At 51.8% G+C, this 22540-nt stretch overlaps 1 protein-coding gene across 1 annotated transcript; it reads left to right on the forward strand.

The window, feature by feature from the left end:
* Positions 1 to 91: 91 nt before the first annotated feature.
* Positions 92 to 22108, forward strand: ADA (adenosine deaminase). The gene is made up of 11 exons (XM_014943626.1): positions 92 to 177; positions 8556 to 8617; positions 10332 to 10454; positions 10604 to 10747; positions 11573 to 11688; positions 14290 to 14414; positions 16821 to 16892; positions 17536 to 17637; positions 18392 to 18459; positions 18918 to 19047; positions 20369 to 22108. The coding sequence occupies exons 1-11, from the start codon at positions 142 to 144 to the stop codon at positions 20468 to 20470; spliced, it is 1080 nt and encodes a 359-aa protein (XP_014799112.1). The 5' UTR covers positions 92 to 141; the 3' UTR covers positions 20471 to 22108.
* Positions 22109 to 22540: the final 432 nt, after the last annotated feature.

The following is a 22540-nucleotide window of genomic DNA, read 5'->3' on the forward strand; positions in this document are numbered from 1 at the left end:
CACACAAAGACACCCCGCGGGGCCGCTGCGGGGCGGGACGGGACGGGGCCGGCGAGGGGCGGAGCGGGGGCGGAGCGGGGCGGCGGGCGCGGAACGGAGCGGTGCGGTGCGGTGCGGGGCAGCGGCGGCAGCGGCAGCGGCATGGAGAGGGGGGTGTGCGTCTTCGGGGATCCCAAGGTGAGGTGGAGGCACGGGGCTGGGAACTGGGCATAGGAACCGGGACTGGGAACCGGGACGTGCACCGGTGCTGGGAACCGAGGCATGCACCGGTACTGGCAACCGGGACTGGGGAACCGGGGCACGCACCGGGCATAGGAACGGGGACTGGGAACCGGGGCACGCACCGGGCATAGAAACCGGGACTGGGAACCGGGGCATGCACCGGACATAGGAACCGGGACTGGAAGCCGGGGCTGGAAACCGGGGCATGCACCTGGTATAGGAACCGGTGCTGGGAACCGGGGCATGCACCGGGCATAGGAACCGGGCCATGCACCGGGTGTGAGGTGCTGTGTGCCGGTAACCGGGCCGTGGAGGGGGACGAGGCGCCGTGCACCGCGGGTGGGAGCCGGGGGGGTGGGAGCGGGGCTGAGAACCGGGCCGTGCACCGGAGCCGAGCCGCCGCCCCCAGCCCGGGGGGTGAGAGGCGGGTGGACCCCCAGTGTGCAGCGGGGTGAGAGCCGGGGCACGGCGGCGGAGCCGGGAGCGGAGCGTGTGTGTGTGCCCTGGGGTCTCACCCGGCGGTACCGGCAGGAGCTGCCCCCGGTGTCCCGGGCATCCCGGTATCCCGCGGTCCCCTGGCTCCTCCGGGCGGGAGATGTGCTGCTGGGATGGCTGGGGAAGAGGCAAGTCCTGAAGGATCTAACTGTTTCCTTGCTCTGCTGAAACAAACGTTTTCTCCTAGTGTTTTTCTTTTTTATTTTTTTTTTTTCGTTTGGGGCTTTGGTTTTGCTGTTTTATTTTTTGGTGGTGGTTTGTTGTTTTTTTGTTTTCCCCCTTAAACATTTAGTTGAGTTATTCCTCAGATACCATCTCGGTGATGCTGTCAGAGGGTGCTCTGGTCTTTCGCCGTGTGCTGCATAAGTACATCTCAAGTAGGATCACACAGTAATATGTTTATTAATCAAATTATATATAAAAAAAAAACCAACCAAAACCTGATGAGAGAAGAAGATGGAACGGATGTGGTTAGGGATAGCCCTGTGTCTGATGGCAGAGCTGCCTCTGCTGCACGACAGCTCAGCTCCTGGGCTGTGGTCTGGGTAAGCAGGAGTACGAGGAGCACGTTCTCTCCACCTGCCTGCCTTCAAGCTCTGGTGACCAGGCAAGGTTGGGCTCTTGGTGGGCAGAGGAGACCAAGAAAAGTGATGTGAGGCTCGTGGTGATGACCTGATGGAGAGGGCCACAAGGATGATCAGGGGGATGGAGCACCTCTGCTACAAGGACAGGCTGAGGAGCTGGGGTTGTTCAGCCTGAAGAAGAGGAGGCTCCGGGGAGACCTAATAGCAGCCTTCCAGTACCTGAAGGGAGCCTACAGGAAGGCTGGGGAGAACCTGTTTACAAAGGCCTGCAGTGACAGGACGAGGGGCAATGGCTTCAAGCTGGAGGGGAACAGATTTAGATTAGAGATTAGGAGAGGGTTCTTCACTGTGAGGGTGGTGGAGCGCTGGAACAGGTTGCCCAGGGAGGTGGTTGAGGCCCCATTCCTGGAGATATTCAAGGTGAGGCTTGATGAGGCCCTGGGCAACCTGGTCTAGTTGGGGGTGTCCCTGCTGACTGCGGGGGGGTCAGACTAGATGACCTTTGGAGGTTCCTTCCGGCCTGGGCAATTCTATGATTCTATGGTGGTCTGCTCTGGGAGAACCTGAGTGGTGACAACTGCATGTGGCTTTCCCAGGCAAGAACGTTGCCTCTGAATACCCAAAAGGTTGCTTTGGGGTTTTTTTGCCATTGTTTGCATCCCCTACCGCTCCCAAACCAGTTCTCTCCCAGTCTGAGCTCACACCAGAGGTGTCTAGTGTACTTGGAAAAGCCTGTGTGCATGAGTCTGCTTTGTGCTTGAGTGAGGTTTCCTTCTCATCAGCTTCACTAAGACCAGAAGCTGGTGGTTCACCCCACTCATTTTATGCTTTTGGCTGAAAGAAGCAAGTTAAGTTCTTCTTTCACTTGTGTTTCTTCCCACTTTTCCCCTGCGTGTGAGAGTGGGAGAGAAGACCTCTGAAGAGAGACCTGGGAAAAACCATGCAGGGTTTGACCACGAAGGTCAGGCTTTTGTTGTCCGGTTGCCAGCAATTACGAGCCTGGTTTCCCTGAGTCAGGCAGTCCTTTTCAGTCCTGGGAACCTGCTAAGTCAGGCTTGGGGGGGAAAAAAATGGGTCTGAAGGCAGTTAATGAGCCCTATTCATTCCCCCGGAGCCTCGGCCATTGGGAATGATCAGGTTTGTGTTTTAGAGATGTTTCTGGTCAGCAGAGCGGCTTCGAGCCCTGGCTGAACGTGGGGCCGGGGCTGCCTCTGCATTTTTCGGGAACTCGCTGACTCCTGGCTACTGCAGTGGGTGAACTGGGAGCTGCTGGGGCTGCTGGAGGGGGCAACTTTGAACCCTGCTTATCATAAACCATGAAAGAGCAGAAAAAACTGCTCTTCCTTGGACCTGCATCAGCCTCTTACCTCTCTTTTTGGGACACGTCTCTTTATCCTGTGGCTCCCGTGTGCCCTGAGCCACACTGCAGGGAGCAGGATGGGAATGGGGACTTCTGGGGACAGACCTGACTTTCCCAGCTGCTGGTGAGGCTCTGCTGCTGGATGCTTGTTGCCCAAATAAGCCCAGGTGGCACCAGGCAGAGGTTCCTGGACGTCTTCCCAGGTCACGCTGTGTGTGTCACAGCGTTCCGAGGCCTGTCCCTATCCAAAGGGAGGTGGTTGTCTCAGGTGTGCCCATGGCACCTGGGCATGGGAGAGGTGGCCAGAACTGGCTGTAGCTGCATGTGCCTGTTGATGGTTAGGAGAGGGCCTGGTGACCAAATCTGGGTGTCACCAAAGGTGGCCGCTGTGCTGCAGAGCACTCCTGGCGGTACCTGGGGGGCTTGGAGGGGTGTCCTGTCCTGCTCCCTGTGATGCTGCAGCATCCCCCTGCTTGAGACAGACCTGCTCATCTATGCTGAGCCAGTAGTACAGGAATTTGGGGGTCTGGGGCATCTCCCTTAGAAGGAGAGGCTGAGGGACTTGAGTCTTTGCAGTCTAGAAAAGAGAAGGCCGAGGGGAGAGTTGATCAATGCCCATAAATACTTAAATGGTGGGTGTCAAGAGGATGGGGCCAGTCTTTTTTCAGTGGTGCCCAGGGATAGGACAAGAGGAAATGGGCACAAACTTGAATATAAGAAGTTCCACCTAAACGTGAGGAGGAACTTCTTCACTTTGAGGATGGCAAAGCACTGGAACAGGCTGACCAGGGAGGTGGTGGAGTCTCCTTCTCTGGAGACATTCAAAGCCAACGGGACACATTCCTGTGCAACCTGCTCTGGGTGGACCTGCAGGGGGGTTGGACTAGATTATCTCCAGAGGTCCTTTCCAACCCTATGTGATTCTGTGGTTCTGTAATTTGCTTTGGGTGCAAAACTTACAAAAATAATAATAAAAAAAAAATTAAAAAGATGATTTTTATTGCAGGGAGTGCAAGCGCGGGAGGGTGTGCCGAGGATGATGCTTTCTACAGCTCATCTGCTCTCCATGCACAGCCTGACCCCAACTGTCTTGGGCAGGGTCAGGCCCTGGTGCTGGTGGGGCTGGTGGAGCTGAGCGGTTCCTTAGGCAGCGACACGTGTGCTCGGTCCCTCAGCCATGCTCTGCCGGCACGTTGCCCTCCTGGCTCCTGACACAGCTTGTCAAACGCCGTGACAAACGTAGGAGGCTGTCCCGGCGCTGCTCAAAGTGCAAGGACTCTGTTTACTGCTCCTGAGTGTGGCCTCGTTGCTGGTGCGAGGTCTGCCACGGCTCAGGGAGGGACATGGCCCAGCCATCCCTGCAGGAGGGTGACACACAGCCACCATCTGAGGCTTCATGGCATCTTGACCACACCATCTGAACAGCAGCAGGAGCCTCATAGTGAGGTCGGTGGAGGCGGAGGGGTTGGTGCCAGGAGGAACCAACCTAAAGGCTGCTCCGCACGGGAGCATCCTTCTCCTCAGCCACCAAAGCCATGTGTCCTGGGAAAGCTCCTCTAGAAGCACGACTGCTTCTTGCAGTGGAGCAGTGGGTGGCTCTTGTAGTCTCCCACGTTTCTCTAAACTCAAACCTTGCAGTTTATGGTAGATTCGTCTCCAAAACGCACGTGCGGGTGGTCATCAGGTCTGAGGATAATACTGTGTCTCTTCTGCTTCATGTCCCTCTTGATCCAGGCTCACCTGGTGCTTCCAAACAGTGTTTGTGGTGAGCTCAGGAGGAGCAGGAGGACGTGGCTGCTGATGGTGGGCTTTCACAAAGCCAGTATTTGGGGTGCACTGCTCCTGCTTTTTGCAGTGGTTGGCATTTGTCTTATCTCTTGTTGAATTTTGCTCTCTAGTAACATTTTCCTGCCATGTCTATCTAACAGTTGACAAATGACAGCTGTAATTACTCTGTTTTTCAGTTATTGAGATCAATAGAGCGAACTTTAAATTGCCACCTTTTAATGTGCTGATAAATAATCCTGGGCAAAGTCACTGCTAAGGGTTTTAAAATGATGCAACTTTGGCGGCTGCCTGGATTATCTATTAACACCTGCTGGAAACCATCAAAATAAAAGGTGAGGTGGTTGTCACTTTTACCGTGGTGTTAGGGCTGACTTTGTTCGTTGTGTATATTTTAAAAAGGACGCTAAAACCACCTAATGCAGAAATTCGCTCAAATGCATTAGCTTGGATGGTACTTTTTATGCCACGTAATAGGCAAAGGGAGCAGTTAACTGCCCTGCCATGGTCTGCTGAGCAAACCGAAGAGTAACAGAGAAATTCTGTTGGGTGGACTGTAGCTGAAAACACTTTGAATGTTTGGTTAGCTTTTTCCTCTTAATTTCACTAAATTGAAAATAATCATACTTGATAGTTGAATGGAACATACTTGTTTGCAGTACCTCATTTTGTGTTTGAATTTATTTTTGGAGCTTATTAAGTTCCAAAGAAAACATTACCATGTTCTCAGAAAAGAAAAGTCAAGCCAGAGCCCTTAAAACTTCTCCTTTTTTGATAACTGAACCAACTTGCTGATATCTGCACTAATGAGTCACGTGCCGGGCTTCAGCTAAAACTTTTTTTGCATGAAAATGGAAAGCGCTGGGTTTGCTCCCCGACGGCCTCGCCGGGGGGTGTCTGTGCTGAGGACGCACAATTTATGGCCGGTTGCGTCTTTTGAACTCATTCCTCTGCCTTTTGACAGCTCTTTAGCGAAACTCAGAGTTTTGTGGGATGGTTTTGCGTCGTTGGTTGGTGAGGGCGGTGGTCGGTGAGCCCAGTCCCAGCTGCAGCGCTGGGGGGTGCAGAAGAAGGGCTGAAGGGTGGTTGCACCAAGGTGACCCCGAGGGTCTTCTCTGCAGCTGGGGGAAGAACAGTGCTCCTGCCCCTGGAAAGTGTTTGAGAGCTCCACTGCTTTCTCCCTCATCCAAACAGACGTTATGATGTCCAGGTTTGCTGTGAGAAAGGAAGGCATGGGTGGTCCTGGCATGGCTGAAGGCTCCAGGGCTGGTGCAGCCCGTGGTGCCGTTGGGGTCCTGGACCCAAGTGTCAAGATTCCTATTTAATCTGTGTGCACAGGCTTCCTCTGCAAATAAACCAAAGGGCTTGGGGTGGGAGACCATGTGTGTGTGGACCTCCATTTGCCAAGGAGCAGAGCTCTGGAAAAGCCACCGGGTTCCTGCCTTCACCTTATTTCTGCTTACTCAGGCATTGTCTCCTGGAGCCACGGGTTCAGAAAAAAAACTCTTTCATCTTTATCTGGATACTTTCCTTGACTTAAAGCAAGGTCATGTCACCCCCTTGTATCTGGAAAAGTCTTGTGGTTTGTTTACCCAAAGCAAACAGTCAGGAGGAGAGCTGCGGTGCAATCTGCAGCCAGCAGCCTCCCACCGAGCTGGAGACCTGCACCCGGGGCAGCCCAGCTGCTGGGCTCTGCCCCCGCCGATTGCATCCTTATCTGGGGCCAGCTCTCGGTGAAGACCCTTGTAGGCACACCTTTGCTTCTCCACTTGAATGTCCCTTGGTAATCTGAGTAGCCTAGATTAGTTCCCAGCTGCAGAAAACAGCTCCCCCCCAGGCCCTGATGTTGAGGAACCTCACAAGGTTTTGGTTTGAGTAGCATTGCACAAGAGTTTCTTAGTGCTTAGGTCCCTCCGGGCCTGAAGAAAGGCATGGCAGTGGGTGAAGAGCCTGTTGCTGGTGTTGGGAAGGAACCTTGCCACTTTACAAGCATCTCGTCTGCAGCAGCGGCAGAAGGAGGTGGCTCACATGAGTGAAGGACACCACTGAATTTGCTTTCACACTGATGGAAGTTGGAGTCAATGATCCCAAGGGTCTCTTCCAACCTAGACAATTCTATGATTGTATGAAGTGTCATGTTGGAGTGTTCTTGCAGCAAATGCTTGAGAAATGTTTGGAGAGAGGAGACCCCAGTAGGTTCGGGTTGCTTAGTTTTTGTATCCATTGTGAGCTAGTTTCAACCCTGTAACTCCACCAGAAGGCCACAGGGCTGTTGAAAACCTCAAGGCTTGCACGGTTTTGAAATAGGAATCAGAGCTCAAGAGTGGAAAACGTGCCAGGCGTCCACATCTGGCGATGCGGATCATGTCCATAGTCTGTTATTTTATCTGCTGCTTCTCGGGACATTTCGTCCTCATCAGCAGGATTGGGTAACTCGAGGTGGGGGGAAAGATCAGGTTTTGCCCTTTTAAAATCTTCACCCCAGTAGAGTCAGATCATGTCTTAAGGGTTGGAGAAGTGACGGGGATATCTTTTTACAACCTGCTAGCAGGGCTGGCAGTGGGGACGTTCATGACCCCTGGACCAGCTGGTTGTGACGGTACAGGATCAGGAGCCCCAGCTGCCCTGAGCTGGGCACCTGCATTTTGCATCCCACCGGTGCAGGTTTCAAGGGTAGCTTCATGGCCATCCTATGGAGGTGGCCTGAACCCAAGCACTGTCCCACCCCAGCGATGGTGGCCTTTTGCAGCAGAAGCGGTCCATGATGATGCTGGCCGTGGGTCAGAAGATGGGTATCTCCAGGGGCTGTGGGGATGGGGGCGAGCTCGTGGGCATCGGCACTGGTCCCAGAGATGGGCACTGCCAACCCTGGGGCAGGAGTGGGGCCAGCAGCCCTGAGCCCAGGGATGCTTCAGAGGAGGGTGAAGGGATCTCGTGGTGGACAATTATGGACAATTATGCATTGCCCAGCTCGTAGGAACCGCTTACTCATTTTCCTTCCAGCACCTCGTAGTTACTGTTTGATGCGTACCCTGACGCCAGAGGGTTTGTGGGTTTTAATTAGTAACCCTGGGCGGTTTAGTTGTCCATGCAAACATCCAGCCCTCTTCCGAATCCTACGGCATTCCTCCCCGCGGCATCCCGCAGCAATCCCCTGCACAATGTTCTAACTAACAAGAACTTTGTGCATTAAGTTGCTGCTCTACAGTTTCATTAAAAAAATAATAATAAATTAAGTATGTATTTTGTAGGCCAGTCCATCGCTTAAAAGAAAACAGTTCTGGAAATACAAAGATCTCTCTGAAACGTTCTACAGCTAATATTTTCCTTCCCAGTTCGACTTCCAAGTTACATTTGTCATTTTCCTCCACAAGCCCCAGCTGCCTAAATGGAAAAAGCTTGCTTTTGCTTTTCTGGGGCTCTTTCTCCAAAATCCATTGTTTCAGCAATAATCGGGAAACCAGGTTTGAGAGCGAAGAGATCCGAGTTACTGTCCCATTTTTAATGAGTCAAAATTCAAGTGTTTTACTTTGGAACCAGATCGTTGGCTCTACGGGGCAGCTTTGTTTTAATTTTCTTTTATTTTTACAGCACCTTGTACCATGGGACTGACCCCACATGTAGGGTTAGAAAGCCTGTAAGCTCTGATAATGAGAAGTAATTAGCAATATATCAGGAGCTGATTCTTGGAAGTGGAGTCAAAGTTTTTGTGCAATGACTCTTAGCAAATTAATTGGTGCTTGGATGTCTGTGAATTCAAGAAGGAAGCAAGGTGTTTGGGGTTTGCTTTTTTTCACTCCTCCCAAACTCTGAACCGTACAAGCTACATAAGGATTGGGCAGTTCCTGAGAATGACTGGAAACAGAATAAATTTCTAAAGATCCATTAAATGTGTGAGCTGCAGCAGGAATAAGAAAACGTTTAGACAGTACTTAGATATTGAAAAATAAACTTTAGAATGCTGGTATTTTAAAAATGTTTTTGTCCTTCTTTGCCATGACTTCGTCTCTGTGTTGGCTGCATTTGTACCCGTGTGAGCACCAGCAGCTTCTCTCTAAACTCCTGCTGCAGCTCTGAGAGTTCCTCACCGATTTCCCCTTTTATTGCAGGTCGAACTTCACGTCCACCTGGATGGAGCCATTAGGCCAGAAACAATCTTGCACTTTGGCAGGTGAGTTGCAGGGAGGGAGAAGAAACTCTGGGAGCTGCGGTTCAAGAGCATCATCCCTTCTGCTTATCCCGCTCTCCAGCGGAGGAGCTGGTGCTGGCAGAGTGGGAAAGCAAGCTCTCCCTTGGTGTGCAGGCACCAGACCTGTCTTATCTCTGCATGGACCTTTCCTCCAGCTGCACGGTGTGAGGACACTGAGCCCTTCCCACAGCCTGGTGTTGCACTGGGGCTGTGTTGGTAGCCAGAAGGTGACCGAGGTGGTCATCGGTCCCCTAAGCCAGGTGAAATAAGAGGAACCACCATGAGAAAAGTATAGAAGATGTCACAAAATCACCATGGTTGGAAGGGAGCTCTGAGATGTCTCCTAAGCCAAGCTGTCTACCTTTGAAGCGTACCTGGGATGCGGCAGAGTCAGTCTTATTCTCATTTCTTTTTCCATGTTCCTAATTGCAGAAGCAAGTGAAATGAAAGCAGGTTGGGATCATCTTCTTGGTGGTGGTACCACAATATGGAGCAGAAACCGAGTTGTTGGTGCCACGGAAAGGGCAAGGCGGGTGGTGGTACCACGATATGGAGCAGAGACTGAGTTGTTGGTGCCACGGAAAGGGCAAGGCGGGAAGGAAAACCGATGCCTTGGCAGGGATGGATGTCCCTCGCCGAGTGCCAGCAGCTTAATCCCTGCAGATGGCATGTGAAGGCTGAGCGTGGGGCTGGTTTCCTTCCTGCCCCTTCCAGCAGAGACCAAGCAGTGTTTGCTGGGCCCAGGAGCGGGGTCGTTGGGGCTGCTTCCCTGCAGGTTGCTCACGGGGACGGCTGCCGGCACCGGGACGCCAAAGCTGTGTGTGGTGTTTTGGCTCTATTAGCAGAGAGACCCATCAGTCGGCTGTAATTCGCTGTGGCAGGAAAGAGGATTAAAAACAAACGTCTAGTTATTACTCCTAATTTAGGTTGGCGTTCATGGCAGAGTGACAGCCTGTAGGGTGGGGGGTGCCGAAGCCTGCCTGGGAAGCATTTAGCATCCTCGTGTCCCCCTCAAGCCCAGCTGTCATCCCACTGGGGATACCTCCACCCACCCAGGACTCCAGGGAGAAACAGCCTCTTCCCTCTTGGAAGAGTTTAGGTGGGCTTGACCATCCCTTTGGTGGGAGCAGTTGTTAGGATGGCTATTTGCTCCTGCATGGGAGGTGTCCCCATCAGAGGAGATGCCACCACTATCTTGGGCTTGGCAACCGGGTCACTCACAGGAGCTGCCAAAATGAAACCCATGAGCCAGGACACTTCTGCAGGCGTGATCCTGGGCCTGAGAGTGTCTCCATGATTTTTGAAGCCTTTGAGACTGCCTAAGTGGAAATTAACTTTTCTAAAGAATTTTGGCAATTCTGCCACTGGAACTAAGAGGTGCCAAGAAATAATCCAGAGCCCCTTTAGATCAACTCCTTCTTAAGCTTAAAATGTGCTCTGGCTCTGTTCCTGTTGGGTCAGTCTGGGCTTGGATTTCGAGTTGTTTGTGCTTTGCCTGTATTTTGGATCGCCTTCCTCCCCACTGAGATTCAGGGCTGCATCTGCGAGGAGATTTTGGAAGGACAACGTGTGCCATATCTTTTCTGTGAAGAAACGGTGGTTAGTGCTGCCAGCTCGGGCTGCGATTGCTGGATGAAATGGACTGATTAAAAAAGCGCCAGCCTGCCCCATCACTAACACGTGCCCTCATTTCCAGGAAAAGAGGGGTTCCTCTCCCCGGCAGCACTGTTGATGACCTCCTGAAGCATGTCAGCTACAAAACACCACTGTCACTTACCCAGTTTCTGGAAAAGTTTAATCACTACATGCCTGCCATTGCGTAAGTACCCTGCTCTTTGCTTCTACTTCCCCAGCCCTTGGCAGGACCCCTTGGCTAATGTTGCTCAGCCTTGGAGGTCACCTCACCCATCCCCAGTGTGGCCTGGGGGTGACGAGTCCCAGTGATGGGTCCCACTGCCATCCCTGCAGGGGTGACCGTGAGGCGGTGAGGAGGATCGCCTATGAGCTTGTGGAAACGAAAGCAAAAGAAGGTGTCATCTACGTGGAGGTCCGGTACAGCCCTCACCTCCTGGCCAACTGCCGCGTGGATCCCATCCCCTGGGGCCAAACCGAGTGAGTGATCCTGCCCTGCCGGGGAGCTGGTGGGGGCCAGTTGGGCATGGAGAAGGCATGGCCCATGCTGGTCAGCCAGCGTGTGTTCAAAAGTCTGGTGTAACCAAACCTCCTCTCTCCTCCAACATGGTGAGCGCTGGCACTCTTCTGCCTCTCTTCCCCATCAACAGGGTTCTTTCTCTTGCAGTATCTGTGTGTGATGCTGTCCTTTAACATCCCTTGCTCTGGGTGCTGAATTCTCCACGTGCAGAGCACGTGCAGGCTGCAGCCCGTCTCTGGGCGAGGGAAGGCAGTGTTCAGATATGGATTGCCTGCCTGCAGAATGTGAATTTGAGCTGGCAGAGTCAGTGGGCAATGTTGGAGGGGGCTGGCCATCCAACCCTTCTTTACGTGTCATCCCCTCTGTGATGTATGCCTTGGATTTAATCAGTGCTGGCCTCTGTGGCCCCTTGAAATACATGCTGTGGTGGATGTTGAGCCCCCGTGCTTGCCTCTGCCCACCTGCAGGCACTTGTGTACCCTAATGAGATGCTCTGGTAAAGAGCAAGGGGTTAGGATTGGCATCCAGTTTCCTGAGGCTTTTCTAAATCTCACTATCATCTTTGCATGCTTTTGTGCCCAATACCTGGTGGATCTGGGCAAGGCATGGGTGCAAAAGGTGCTCTTCAGTCCTAGATGATCTCATCGGGCTCCTCTGGACATTAGGGGCGAGTGGGACCTGGGGCAGCCTGGGTGTCCCCTGGGGATGCTGGACTGGACGTGTGGCTCCTGCCTGCCTCCCTGGTGGGTCTCCAGCCTCTCGCTGACAGCTTTTCTTCCTTGCAGGGGAGACCTCACTCCAGATGAAGTCGTTAACCTCGTAAATCAGGGACTACAGGATGGAGAAAGGGATTTCCGCATCAAAGCCAGGTCTATTCTATGCTGCATGCGCCATATGCCAAGTAATGTATTGCAGCCCCCCTGCTGCTCTGCTCCCCTTCCCTCACGCGTGGCGGGGGGTGACGTCCCCTGGGTTCAGGTCCCTGCAGAAATGCAGGGAAAGCCCCGGTCCCGTGGCCCTGGGTCTGATGTGGGACCAGACAGTGCTGAGGAATAGTGGGGTTTTTTCTTGGTGGGGATCCTTTTCTCCCTTCACTACAGGGAAGGGGTCTGCTGGATGTGAGAATCGGGGTCTGTGGGTACAATCAGTGTCTGAGAGGTTTTGCTAGAGAGACAAAATGGGTTCTTCTGTCCTCTCCTGGGGGAGATGCGATTTCTGCTCATACCTCACTCCCTGCCCAAAGGCTGGAGCTCTCCTTGGGCCAGTTGAAGCCATTGCCACAGCGAGCAGTTGTGCCTGCCACAGCCATCTGGTGGGTCTGAGAGTCATAGGAGGAGGACCAGGTGTGAGATCTCACACTTTCCCTGCTCATGGTCATGCTGCTACAGCAGCAAACTCCTTCCTTAGCCTGGACCATGGATCAGCCAGAGAATCTGCTGGCTGCAGTCACTGCTGGTTTAAGCTGAAAACACAAGTAAAATACACTGAAGTCACATACATAAATTTTTATTTATAAAATCAGCAGCTCTGAACTTTGTTGGTAACAGGTGGTGTGATCCAGAATAGGAAGAAAACCCAGTTTCCAGGGTTTCATTGACTGCTGAGTTCTGTGAGCATCTTCCTCTAGGGAAAGATGCAGAGTGAGGTGGTATGACAGTAGCTGTTCTGTGTGAATACTCGAGATATGACTTGAGTATTTTAGTATCTCACAACAATTTTTATGTAGGCTTGGTAGGATAGATGGTGGAAAGATTTTTGCTAATGAGTACATGGTTAATTTGTGTCTAGAAATGTGAAAAATTATATTTCTTGGAAACTGGGAGATTTGAGAGTGGATTTTTTTCCTGGCTGCTCAACCCCAAACAATACTTTGAAAACTTGGCCCTGAAATTTCTGGTTTCTAGGAAGAAAACTTCTTTTCTTTGTAGAAATTGGAAAGCTGTAAGGCAGCGTCACACTTGTCTGCAGCTACAGTCCCTGCCAACGCACAAGTGGTGAAAGCAGAAGGTGGTGGGAGCCCCCCAGGGCCCGTGTGATCGCACGTCAGGAGGGATTGCTCGTGCAAACAACTGGGTTTGCATTCTCATGCCTCTGTCCCAGGGCAGCAACCCTTACCCAGAGCCAGTGATGGGCTGGATACAAGGGTCTTCAGCACTGCATTCGGGATGTGCTGCAGAGTGAGAAGCCACCCTGTAATTTATTAACTGTTGAGAGAAAACCAGAGGTGGCAGCCAGAACTAGCTCATATTGAGGACCCGTGTGTTTGCATGGGGATTGCTTGTGCAAACAACTGAGTGTGCATTCTCATGTCTCTGTCCCAGGGCAGCAACCCTTACCCAGAGCCAGTGATGGGCTGGATACAAGGGTCTTCAGCACTGCATTCGGGATGTGCTGCAGAGTGAGAAGCCACCCTGTAATTTATTAACTGTTGAGAGAAAACCAGAGGTGGCAGCCAGAACTAGCTCATATTAAACTTGTTAATAAAATAATGGCTCTAACCCAGTGACTTGGAAACTGATGAAAAGAAGATGAAGTTGCAACCATTTTCTTATGTGTTCATATGATTTTGGGATTGAATGTACGCAGCAGGTGCCTGTTAATAATTAACACTGCTGTTTATCTGTTTCTTGGCCTTTTTGCTTAGGGCAAGTGCTACTTGAGCTGGTAGATGCATGTTCGTTCTCAGACGTTATCCTCTGTCCTCATCAGAGATAACTCTGAAGTAGTTGTTGGCCACTTGTTTCTCTCTCTCTGACTGATGCCAAAAAGATAAGACTTCGTGGGTGTTAAATGTCAACTTTGCAGGAGGCTGACCAGCTCCTTCCCACCAGGAGCAGCATCCATCATCTTGTCTGTGCAGTTCAGCTTACCTCAGGCAGCAATCACTACTGTGTTTGGAGGGGGTTTTTTCCTTTATTTTTTTTTTTTTCCTGTGCTCAAAGTGAGCAGAAAAATACCATGAGAGCAGTTTTATAGCTGGTAAATGCATTTGTCTTCCCTTTCAATGACGCTGAAGTTGACAGCTTTTATTTGCCTGAAGATGGCAGACCTTTCTAGGAGTTTCTTAGCTTTTTTTTTTTGCTTTGCAGGAGGCTGACCAGCTCCTTCCCACCAGGAGCAGCATCCATCATCTTGTCTGTGCAGTTCAGCTTACTTCAGGCCAGCTGCAGCAATCACTACTGTGTTTGGAGGGGGTTTTTTCCTTTATTTTTTTTTTTTTCCTGTGCTCAAAGTGAGCAGAAAAATACCATGAGAGCAGTTTTATAGCTGGTAAATGCATTTGTCTTCCCTTTCAATGACGCTGAAGTTGACAGCTTTTATTTGCCTGAAGATGGCAGACCTTTCTAGGAGTTTCTTAGCTTTTTTTTTTTTGAGCCTCAAATTTTAGGAAAGGCCAAAGGACATAGCTCTAGCCTTTTAGTTGTAGGATTTGTTGAGAAAAATGCTGAAGGTGCAACCCTTACGAATGCTTTCTCCTGAACCCTGGCACTGTCTCTTCCAGGCTGGTCTCCGGAGGTGGTGGAGCTCTGCAAGAAGTATCAAAACAACTCTGTGGTGGCCATCGACCTGGCTGGGGATGAGACCCTGAAGGTGGAGGATACCTCTGACCATAAGAAGGCTTATGAGGTTTGTTGAATAAGCTTCTTGAAAGAAACTTTAAGAAAAACATGTCCTGAGGGGACGTGCATGAGGGGACATGCAGTATGTTATTCAGGCTGAGAACAGCTGGGACGGCTTAAAATTTCGTTGCAGCTATTAGAAACATTCAGTTAAATAGCAAAACTATTTGTTTATATTTCCTAAATGATTAAGGGCAGGCATCATTGCTTAAACATGGCCTAAGAGCTGGAGCGTGGCATGCTATCCCAGAGCACTGAGTGTGACACGAGTGACGTGGAGCCCATGTCCCCCCTGGCAGCACCCTGCTGCCAACTGGGTTCTGCTCCTGGGGCTTGGTGAAACCACCACCACCGAGGCTGGAAGAGACTGGCCTTTCCAGTCTGGCAGAAGTCACCCGAGGAGCTGTTTGAAGTGCTTTTATCTGATCATCTCAAATGCTGGAATGGCTTCAGGAGCCTGACCCGAGACTCTCGCTGGACCTCGGCGCTTGGCAGCGGCTGGAAGGGAGAGCTTTGTGCTTTGCTCCTCCTCGCTGGTGGGAGCTCAGGGCTGTTGGTGCCCTGCAGCAGTGGGAGAGGAGGCTGTGCACCATCACTGTGAAACAGGAGGGTGGTTTGCCAGCAGGGCTCAGGTCTATGAAGCGACACAGGGCTTTCTTGGGGTCTTTTCCCCCGTCAGTGGGAGCTGATGCTCTGCTGTGCTGGGTGAGCTGCCTGGCTATAAACTGAGGTGAGGGCACAGGGTTTTACTAACTGATGGGCAGGTGTATCTCATCCTGCCCTGGCAATACCCAGGTCCACATTTCCCTGTCTGGAGGGTGCATCTTGTCTCTGTGCCGGGGACTCCCCCAGGCTCTGAGATGCTGAGCCAAACCCCACTCCTGACCACCGGCCCCTCTTGACCTTTATTTTCCCCATAAATACTGCTGCTGTGGGGTAGAAACTGCTCCGTGGGGTATGTAATGTGTCCAGGGAAATCAGAGAGATCTGTGGTGTCACTTGGGCACTGCCTGTTCTGCCTGGGAGCTCTCAGGGCTGGAGGGGACAGAGCAGATAATGGCAAAAGCTCATCTGTGGCTGCTGCCTGTGGAGGGGCTCCAGGGTAGAAGCGATCCCAGGACCACCATGTCTGAGGAGGCAGTGATTCTTGGAGGAGAAGCCAAGGGAAGCACCAGCATCCTCAGACAAATGGGTTGAAAAAGGGATGAAGCCATCCCAGGGAAGATACGCCCATGGATGGATGTTAGGCATGAGCTCCTTCCTGGCCAGGAGGGTTAGTGGGGAAGTCCTGGTGCATGTGGTGTTCCTGACCCCTCTGCTTGTATCCCCAGCTCCTCCCAGTTGGGATGGTTAGGGATGCCAGCCTTGGGAGTGAGGGAACAAGAGTTTCTGGTTTGTCTTCGTCCCAGGTAGAAACAAGTAGAAAAATCTCAGTGCTGGTGTGAGTCTGTCTGTCGTCCTGGTCTGGTACTTCAGCCAGAGGGGTTTTGTTAGTTTAAAAAAAATGTGAAAAAAACAATGAGCTGTTTAGGAAAAATCAATGCTCACTTAAATGCAGGGAGCACAGAGTGCCTTTCAGGTGGATGTAAACAGGGCTCTTTTGTAGATATCCTAGGTGGGGCTTGGGTGTGTAGCACATGAAGAGCTAAAAATTAAGTAACTGAAGAAAATTCATGAGTGAAAAGAACTGAGGGAGTGCCTGGGAAGGGTGTCTGCTGCGAGACGGGGCTTGCAGCCTGTCTGCCACCGTTGGCTGGGTGGTCTTTCTCCAGCAAGTCAGGAGCCAGGCTTCCCTGGAGGCTGTGCAGCTTCCCAAAGCCTGGGTGATGTGTGGTCCCCCTGGCAAGGGGTTCTTCAGGGTGGCCATGGAGAGCATCTGAACCTGCTGGGTCCTCCCGGCTGGGCTGCCTCCAACCCAGCCCATTACAGGAGGGAACCACTCCGTGTCTGAGCATCATCTGAGCTAATCTGTGCCCTGGGGGCTCTTAAATTCTCCTGCTTGGCTGCAGCCAGCCAAAAAGGTAGACGTTTCAAAGACAGGAACTGCTGCAAGGTGCATGCAGAAGGGCGAGGGGGTGGAGGGAGGAGAGCTTTGGGTTTCCTGCTGTCTGGAGAGGAGACAGTGGTGAGCTCAGCCAGTATTAAAAGACCCTGAGGAGTCTGGCTGGGCTCCAGGGGAAGGTAGCCTGGCTTTCTAAGTTTCTGTGCTTCTGGTGTTACCGAGCTCTTCTCTGGCAGCCTGCGCTACAGCAGAGAGCGTGCACCTCCCGGGGTGCAGGGCTTGTGGTTTGGGGGGCTCTTTGTGCAGAGCCTTGTTGCTTGCTGTGCCCCTTGAGAGGGCTGCCAACCCTGGGGGGTTTGCTGACCTCGCTGCAGGCGATGGGACAGCAGCGTGTCCTCCCTTACTTTGCAGGAAGCTGAAAGATGCGGGATCCATCGCACCGTCCATGCTGGGGAGGCTGGCCCACCTGCCATGATCAAGGAGGTATGAGGAGCTCGGGGCAGGGAGCAGGAGGGACTGGGGCAGAAAGAGGGACAGGGCTAGGAAAAGGGGGAGAGAGGAGCCTGGGTCCTCTCTGTATTCACAGAAGAGCAAGCAGGAGGGACCCAGGCAGAGATGATTCAGGGATTGGAGCATCTCCCTTATGAGGAGAGACTGAGAGAGCTGGGACTCTTTAGTCTGGAGAACAGGAGGGATGGGGGCAGAAAGAGGGACAGGGCTGGGAAGTGCCCCTGCATCCCGGGGAGAGAGGAGCCTGAGTCCTCTCTGCATTCACAGCAGGGCAAGCAGGAGGGACCCAGGCAGAGATGTGGTCCAGATGGCTCAGATCGGATCTCCCCAGAGCTGGCTCGGGGGTTCTTTGGAGATTTTCAAAACCCGCCTGGATGTAGTCCTGAGTAACATGCTCTAGCTCTAGGCAATCCTGCTTCAGCAGGGGAGTTGGACTAGATGATCTCTATGGTCCCTTCCAACTCTAGAAATTCAGTGAAATTCAGTGAAATGGCTCAGATCGGATCTCCCCAGAGCTGGCTCAGGGGTGTGGGCTGCACCCGTGGTGGGACAGGGGTCTCTGGGCAGGCAGGAGCTGCTGCTTGGAGGCCATATGTGGTTTTTCCATGCTCTCTAGGCAGTTTATCTCCTGAAGGCTGAGCGCATTGGCCATGGCTACCATGTCCTGGAGGACCCCGAGCTCTACAAGGAGCTGTTGAAAGCCAAGATGCATTTTGAGGTAAGGATGTGTGGTAGGAGGGTGACAGCCAGGTAGCTGCTGTCTGAGTGGGAAACCAGCCTTCACTGGGGCTCTGCTTCAGCCAGGGACACAACCTGACCCCCGAGTGTTGACCACCCGTATGGTGACGCTGCCGTTGTACCTGGATGCTCAAAGCTCCACAGCAAAAGTGGTGGGGACACCTGGTTGTTTGCTGGGATCTTTGCTGTGAGGAGCACTGGTGCACACAGCAGCTTGCAGGAGGCATGTAACAGAGAGAAATGGGTCCTGGTCTGCCTGAGGATAAGTTTTGGAGGCCTTACTCACTTCTTTATATGCCTCGAGCCTGCAGGCTCCTCCTCCCATGATAAGGCTGCTGAACCAGACCCTGTCTAGTTGGAGGGTGGAAGTGCCTGGGAGTTACTGTGCATGGGCAGATTTCTTTGGCTTTTCCCCAGAATGGGTGTATCCAACTAATATATGGAATATAGATGTCTATATTTAATGCTGGTGCTTTCTTAACTGTGGCTGACCCATGACTGGTCCTGGCTGGCCATGGGAAATTTCCCACCGACTCCTGCTGCTGTCACGCAGGCTGTGGGCTCCTTGCACCCCTGTCCTGGGACGTGCACGGGTCCCAGGGCTGAGGGAGAGCTGAGAACACAGCTCTGACCCTGTATCAGGCTTCAGCAGCGTGCCGAGATATCTGCCCACACAGCTGTGGGCCAGATCGGCCTGGCTGATTCTGGTTTGTACGTTTAACTTCCCCCAACAGGTCTGCCCTTGGTCCAGTTATCTCACTGGGGCATGTCATCCGGACTTCGGGAAACACCCAGTAACACAGTAAGACTTCTCAATGATGTGCAATCTTAAATAAGTAGGATTTTGGGTTGATGGTAGCGGTTTTAATGCTTTACAAAGGTAAGGCACATCTGACTGCTTAGGAAAACGAGGTTCATCCTCACCCTTTGGTGCAGTGGGAAGGGGCGCAGGGGTCCCTCAGGGTGAGGGGGGGGCTGTCCTGTCCCCCTTCACCCCTGCTCTGAGCTGTGGGGCACGAGGGCCTGCACTGGCCACCGGCCCTAGTTTGGGGTGTGAGCTGAGGTCGCTGAAGTTCTGGGTAAGAGATGCCCTGCTCCTTGCTGCACCGGAGAAGAGCCAAGCCCTGTGTTTGTGTTGAGCAGCACAAGCTGTTTGGGCAGCCACCAGGTCCTGGCTTTTCCTGCATTTTACCCTGAGAAGGGCATGACCAGTGCCGTACCCCGTGTTTTAGCCACCGGTTCAACCTGATTTCCTTACAGATTTAGGAAGGATCGCGCTAACTATTCTATAAACACGGACGACCCCCTCATCTTTAACTCCAGCATTGACAAGGATTACAGCATAGTGAAGGACTACATGGGCTTCACCGAGGAGGACTTCAAGACAGCGGTACGTCAGCCTCGGCTGGGTGCTCTGCTGGTGTCCCAGCACAGCCCCCAACAGCCCGATGTTTTTCTCTTTAAGATGAAGAGTTTTCAATGGAAATCGGGCGATCCTGCACCGCCCTTGTGAGCACACAAGGCTGAGAGGGCTGAGCTGGCTGGGGGGGATGCGGGCAGCAGTGGGGTGTGAGTGCAGGGTGGGCTCCGGAGGGGCTGCAGGGCTTGGGCTGACTCCTCTGGGCTTTATGGGGAGCAGGTCAGAGTGGAAATTGTCCACTGAAGATCTGAGCAGGAAAGAAGGAAGGTGCCTGTTGGTTTTTTTTGTTTATTTTTTCCTGGATTTGGAATTAAATGTTGGTTATTTTGGGGTCTGACCCAAAGGTCAGGGTTCAGCAGCTACAAAAGTGCTCACACATGTCGGTTATTTTGGGGTCTGGCCCAAAGGTTATCAGGGTTCAGCAGCTACAAAAGTGCTCACAGGTTTTGCACTTAGGACATGAGTTTGCAATAACTGAGCTGGAAACAAAGGGAGTGCTGGCTTTAGTTTTGGCACACAGTCATTTATATGTCTTGATTACATCCTGAAAAGTGGCTTTAGTCATCGATATTCTAATTACTTACCTGAGACAGGATAACTGTTGGGAGTTTGGCTTGGCTGGTGACCAAGTGAACCTTTCCTGGTTTGTGCTGGGAGTGGTGCTCAGCGCTCTCACCTGTGTGTCTCCAGAGATACTTGCTGGGATTGAGGAGTGCAGGGTGTGCTCTACAGGAGAGCATCAGTCCTGCTCTCAGCTCGGGCTGGAGAAACAAGTCTCTTCCTCCTACAGACCTCCCTCTTCTGGTTCGGGAAGGGGGAACAAGGAGAGCTCTGGGATCTTGGATCCACAGCTTTTCTGATGCCAGCTGTCCCCTTCCACTCTTGTGAAAGCCAGGTAGTTCCTGTGTAATAAAAGAAAGGTCCCTGCACAGGATGGAGGAGCAGGTTTCTTTGCTCAGCTGGGCTGTGTCCCAGCCAGCAGCCACCACTGCTGTGCTGGCAGAGGCTCCTGTCCAAAGGGGAGCTGGGAGAGCAGGAGCAGGTCTATAAACTCCAGAGTATTTAAAGGCCTTTGCTTTGTGCCTGCCTGTATCCTCTTGGGACTGTTGCTAGAGATGGGCCAGAGCAGCTGCTCTCTAAAATGATGCTGTGGAAGCAAATCTCAGAGTGAAAACTTTATGCTTTCCCTCGCCTGTTGCTGCTCAGAGCCAGATGTTGGGATGAGCACAGCCACATGTTCATGTCGGATGTGTCTTAACATCTCCCTCGTGTTCCCCCTCTGCCTCCCCAGAACATCAACGCAGCTCAGTCCAGCTTCTTGCCCGAGAAGGAAAAGCAGGAGCTGCTCAACACGCTGTACGAAGCCTACGGGATAGTCCCCAACGCATCGTGACCCGTCCCCACGAGCCAGCGTGGAGCCGTGGCCCTTCTTCATGCGTGCTTGACTCTCCTCCGTGCTAGTGGGAGCACTGGGAGAAGGTGCCCAGAGTCACCTCTATTACTGGCACCCCTGCGTTAACCCTTACAGTGCTAAGCAGAATCAGGCTATCACACACACCTACCAATCACCCCCACAAACTCTCTCCCAAATCGATATCCAGCTTCCTATCTTGCTGTTGTGTAAGCAAACTAAAACTGCCTCCTGGCCTGACTCCCTCCTTCACCTGCCGGTCTTTCTGTACTGCAAATGAGAACAGAAGAACCTCCCCTGCTTTTTTTTTTTCCCCTTCTTTCCTCCTCCCCTTCTTTCTCTCTCCTCCTAGCCCTTGTCTGCAGTGCAGAAATAACCACCTTTAGCGGTGACTGTGGCCTGGGTTAATCTTCACCTTTCCGGGGAAAAGGTGGGTTGGTGCTGAGAGGGAGAGAGCAGACACTTCAGAAACAGAGGATTTATTCTTATCCGTGTGGGTAGGAGGGGTTGGCCACAGCTATATTTACCTAGGGTTAGTCTTGTACTAACAAGACAGGAACGAGCTGGAAGCCGGTGCTCTTGCCCGTACACAGGTCTGAAGGGCATTAAAAAAAAAATGCAATTTTTTTGGGGTGTCCTTTCTTGGATAAGGGCTCCCGTGTATCAGGCCTCCCAATGTCACTGCTGCAGAAGCGCACACCTTGGGCTCAGGCTCCAGCTGTGCTCACAGCTGGCCATGACCGTGCCCACACATGCATAGGAAGTTGGAATGTATTTTTTACCATTTTGGGCCAAAATCTGCCTTCTGGGACTTTTCCTAGTTTTGTACTCATCCCGGAGAATTCCTGTGAACTGCAGTTTGCTCTTCCTCTATCTTTGCTTAGGACTTGGAAAAACCACACTGGATTGCCTGTTTTACCCATTCTGCCCTTTTCCTGATTTGACATAATCTTTAGGCACTATTAAAACCAAGTAAGTAAATTAGTAAGCCAGGACCCAGTGTCACAGACTGACTCGGGTCCCATCTGAATTGCTTCTCTCAACCACGACACTGGCTAGACCTCAGGTCTTCAGTTTGGTGGAGAATTCATACAAAAATACTCCCCAAAATTCCCGAGAAGTTTTGGTGCATTGTAGTATTTTTACTTAATATGCCACAAAGCCATGCATCCAGAGAAGAGACCATCTTTTTCTTACGTGAGTGTGTGCTGTGCTTTAGCATCCCGGGTGTCTGCCAAGATGCTTACTCCAAAGATACTGTACCAAAAAGTTGCCTTTGACGAGGGGCCGTGGTCTGTGTGTCAGACTGGGCCAGTCTCAGCCAGCAGCAGCCGCGTGCTGGGAGCATTTCCATTCTTTCTGAGCTTCCATTTTTGTATTCTGAGTAAAATATCCAGCTCTGAAGTACATGGTGCATATATACACACAGATATATATATATATCTAGCTAGATAGATGGTTATGAGAGAGTGAATTTCTTACTTTTATAAAGCAAATGATAAAGCATCACTTTTAAGAATGTGACTGCGATAAGAACTAGGCTTCTGGGGGGTCATTTTTCTCCAAAAATTGTTTCTGAAGAAGAGTTGATTGTTTGGATTCTGGACATTGATTGTTAATCCTGTTTAATAAAATAACAAATTTATATTAAAAGATAAATCTTCTTGCCTTTCTGTTCAAGGGTGACTGTTAGGAACCGTGGTCCACATCGTGAGCCATCGTACCCCTGCTAGAGCACGAGGGTGAATTGGTCGGTGTGATGGGGGCTTTAAGACCCCGATTCCTGCCTTCTCCTGTTCCCAGATCGACAGCCGGAGGGAAGGTACCCCTGCTCCTGTGCTAGATGGGCAAATTTGATTTATAGATGCGGGTTGTTCCAACCTTACATGTCCTTTTCCTTGCGGTAACCAGAGGGATTCTTATCACTGGCTAGAAGCAGCAGCACCATCGCTTTGTACTGTCAGGTTTTTGGGGACATATAAAAAATAGTTTAGTTTTTCTTTCCCCCCCCCCCCCCCATCCCTGGGTTTTTTTTGGTGGGGTTGGTGCTTA

This window comes from Calidris pugnax, unplaced genomic scaffold, assembly GCF_001431845.1.
Source record: "Calidris pugnax isolate Ruff unplaced genomic scaffold, ASM143184v1 scaffold118, whole genome shotgun sequence".
Classification (NCBI taxonomy): Eukaryota; Metazoa; Chordata; class Aves; order Charadriiformes; family Scolopacidae; genus Calidris; species Calidris pugnax.

What these genes read in the sequence shown, in the direction of transcription:
- ADA (XM_014943626.1), top strand. Translation starts at nt 142, where the DNA reads ATGGAGAGGGGGGTGTGCGTCTTCGGGGATCCCAAG. An exon ending in GCGTCTTCGGGGATCCCAAG is followed by an intron (nt 178 to 8,555) that starts GTGAGGTGGAGG and finishes CTTTTATTGCAG; the next exon opens with GTCGAACTTCACGTCCACCT. An exon ending in ACAATCTTGCACTTTGGCAG is followed by an intron (nt 8,618 to 10,331) that starts GTGAGTTGCAGG and finishes CCTCATTTCCAG; the next exon opens with GAAAAGAGGGGTTCCTCTCC.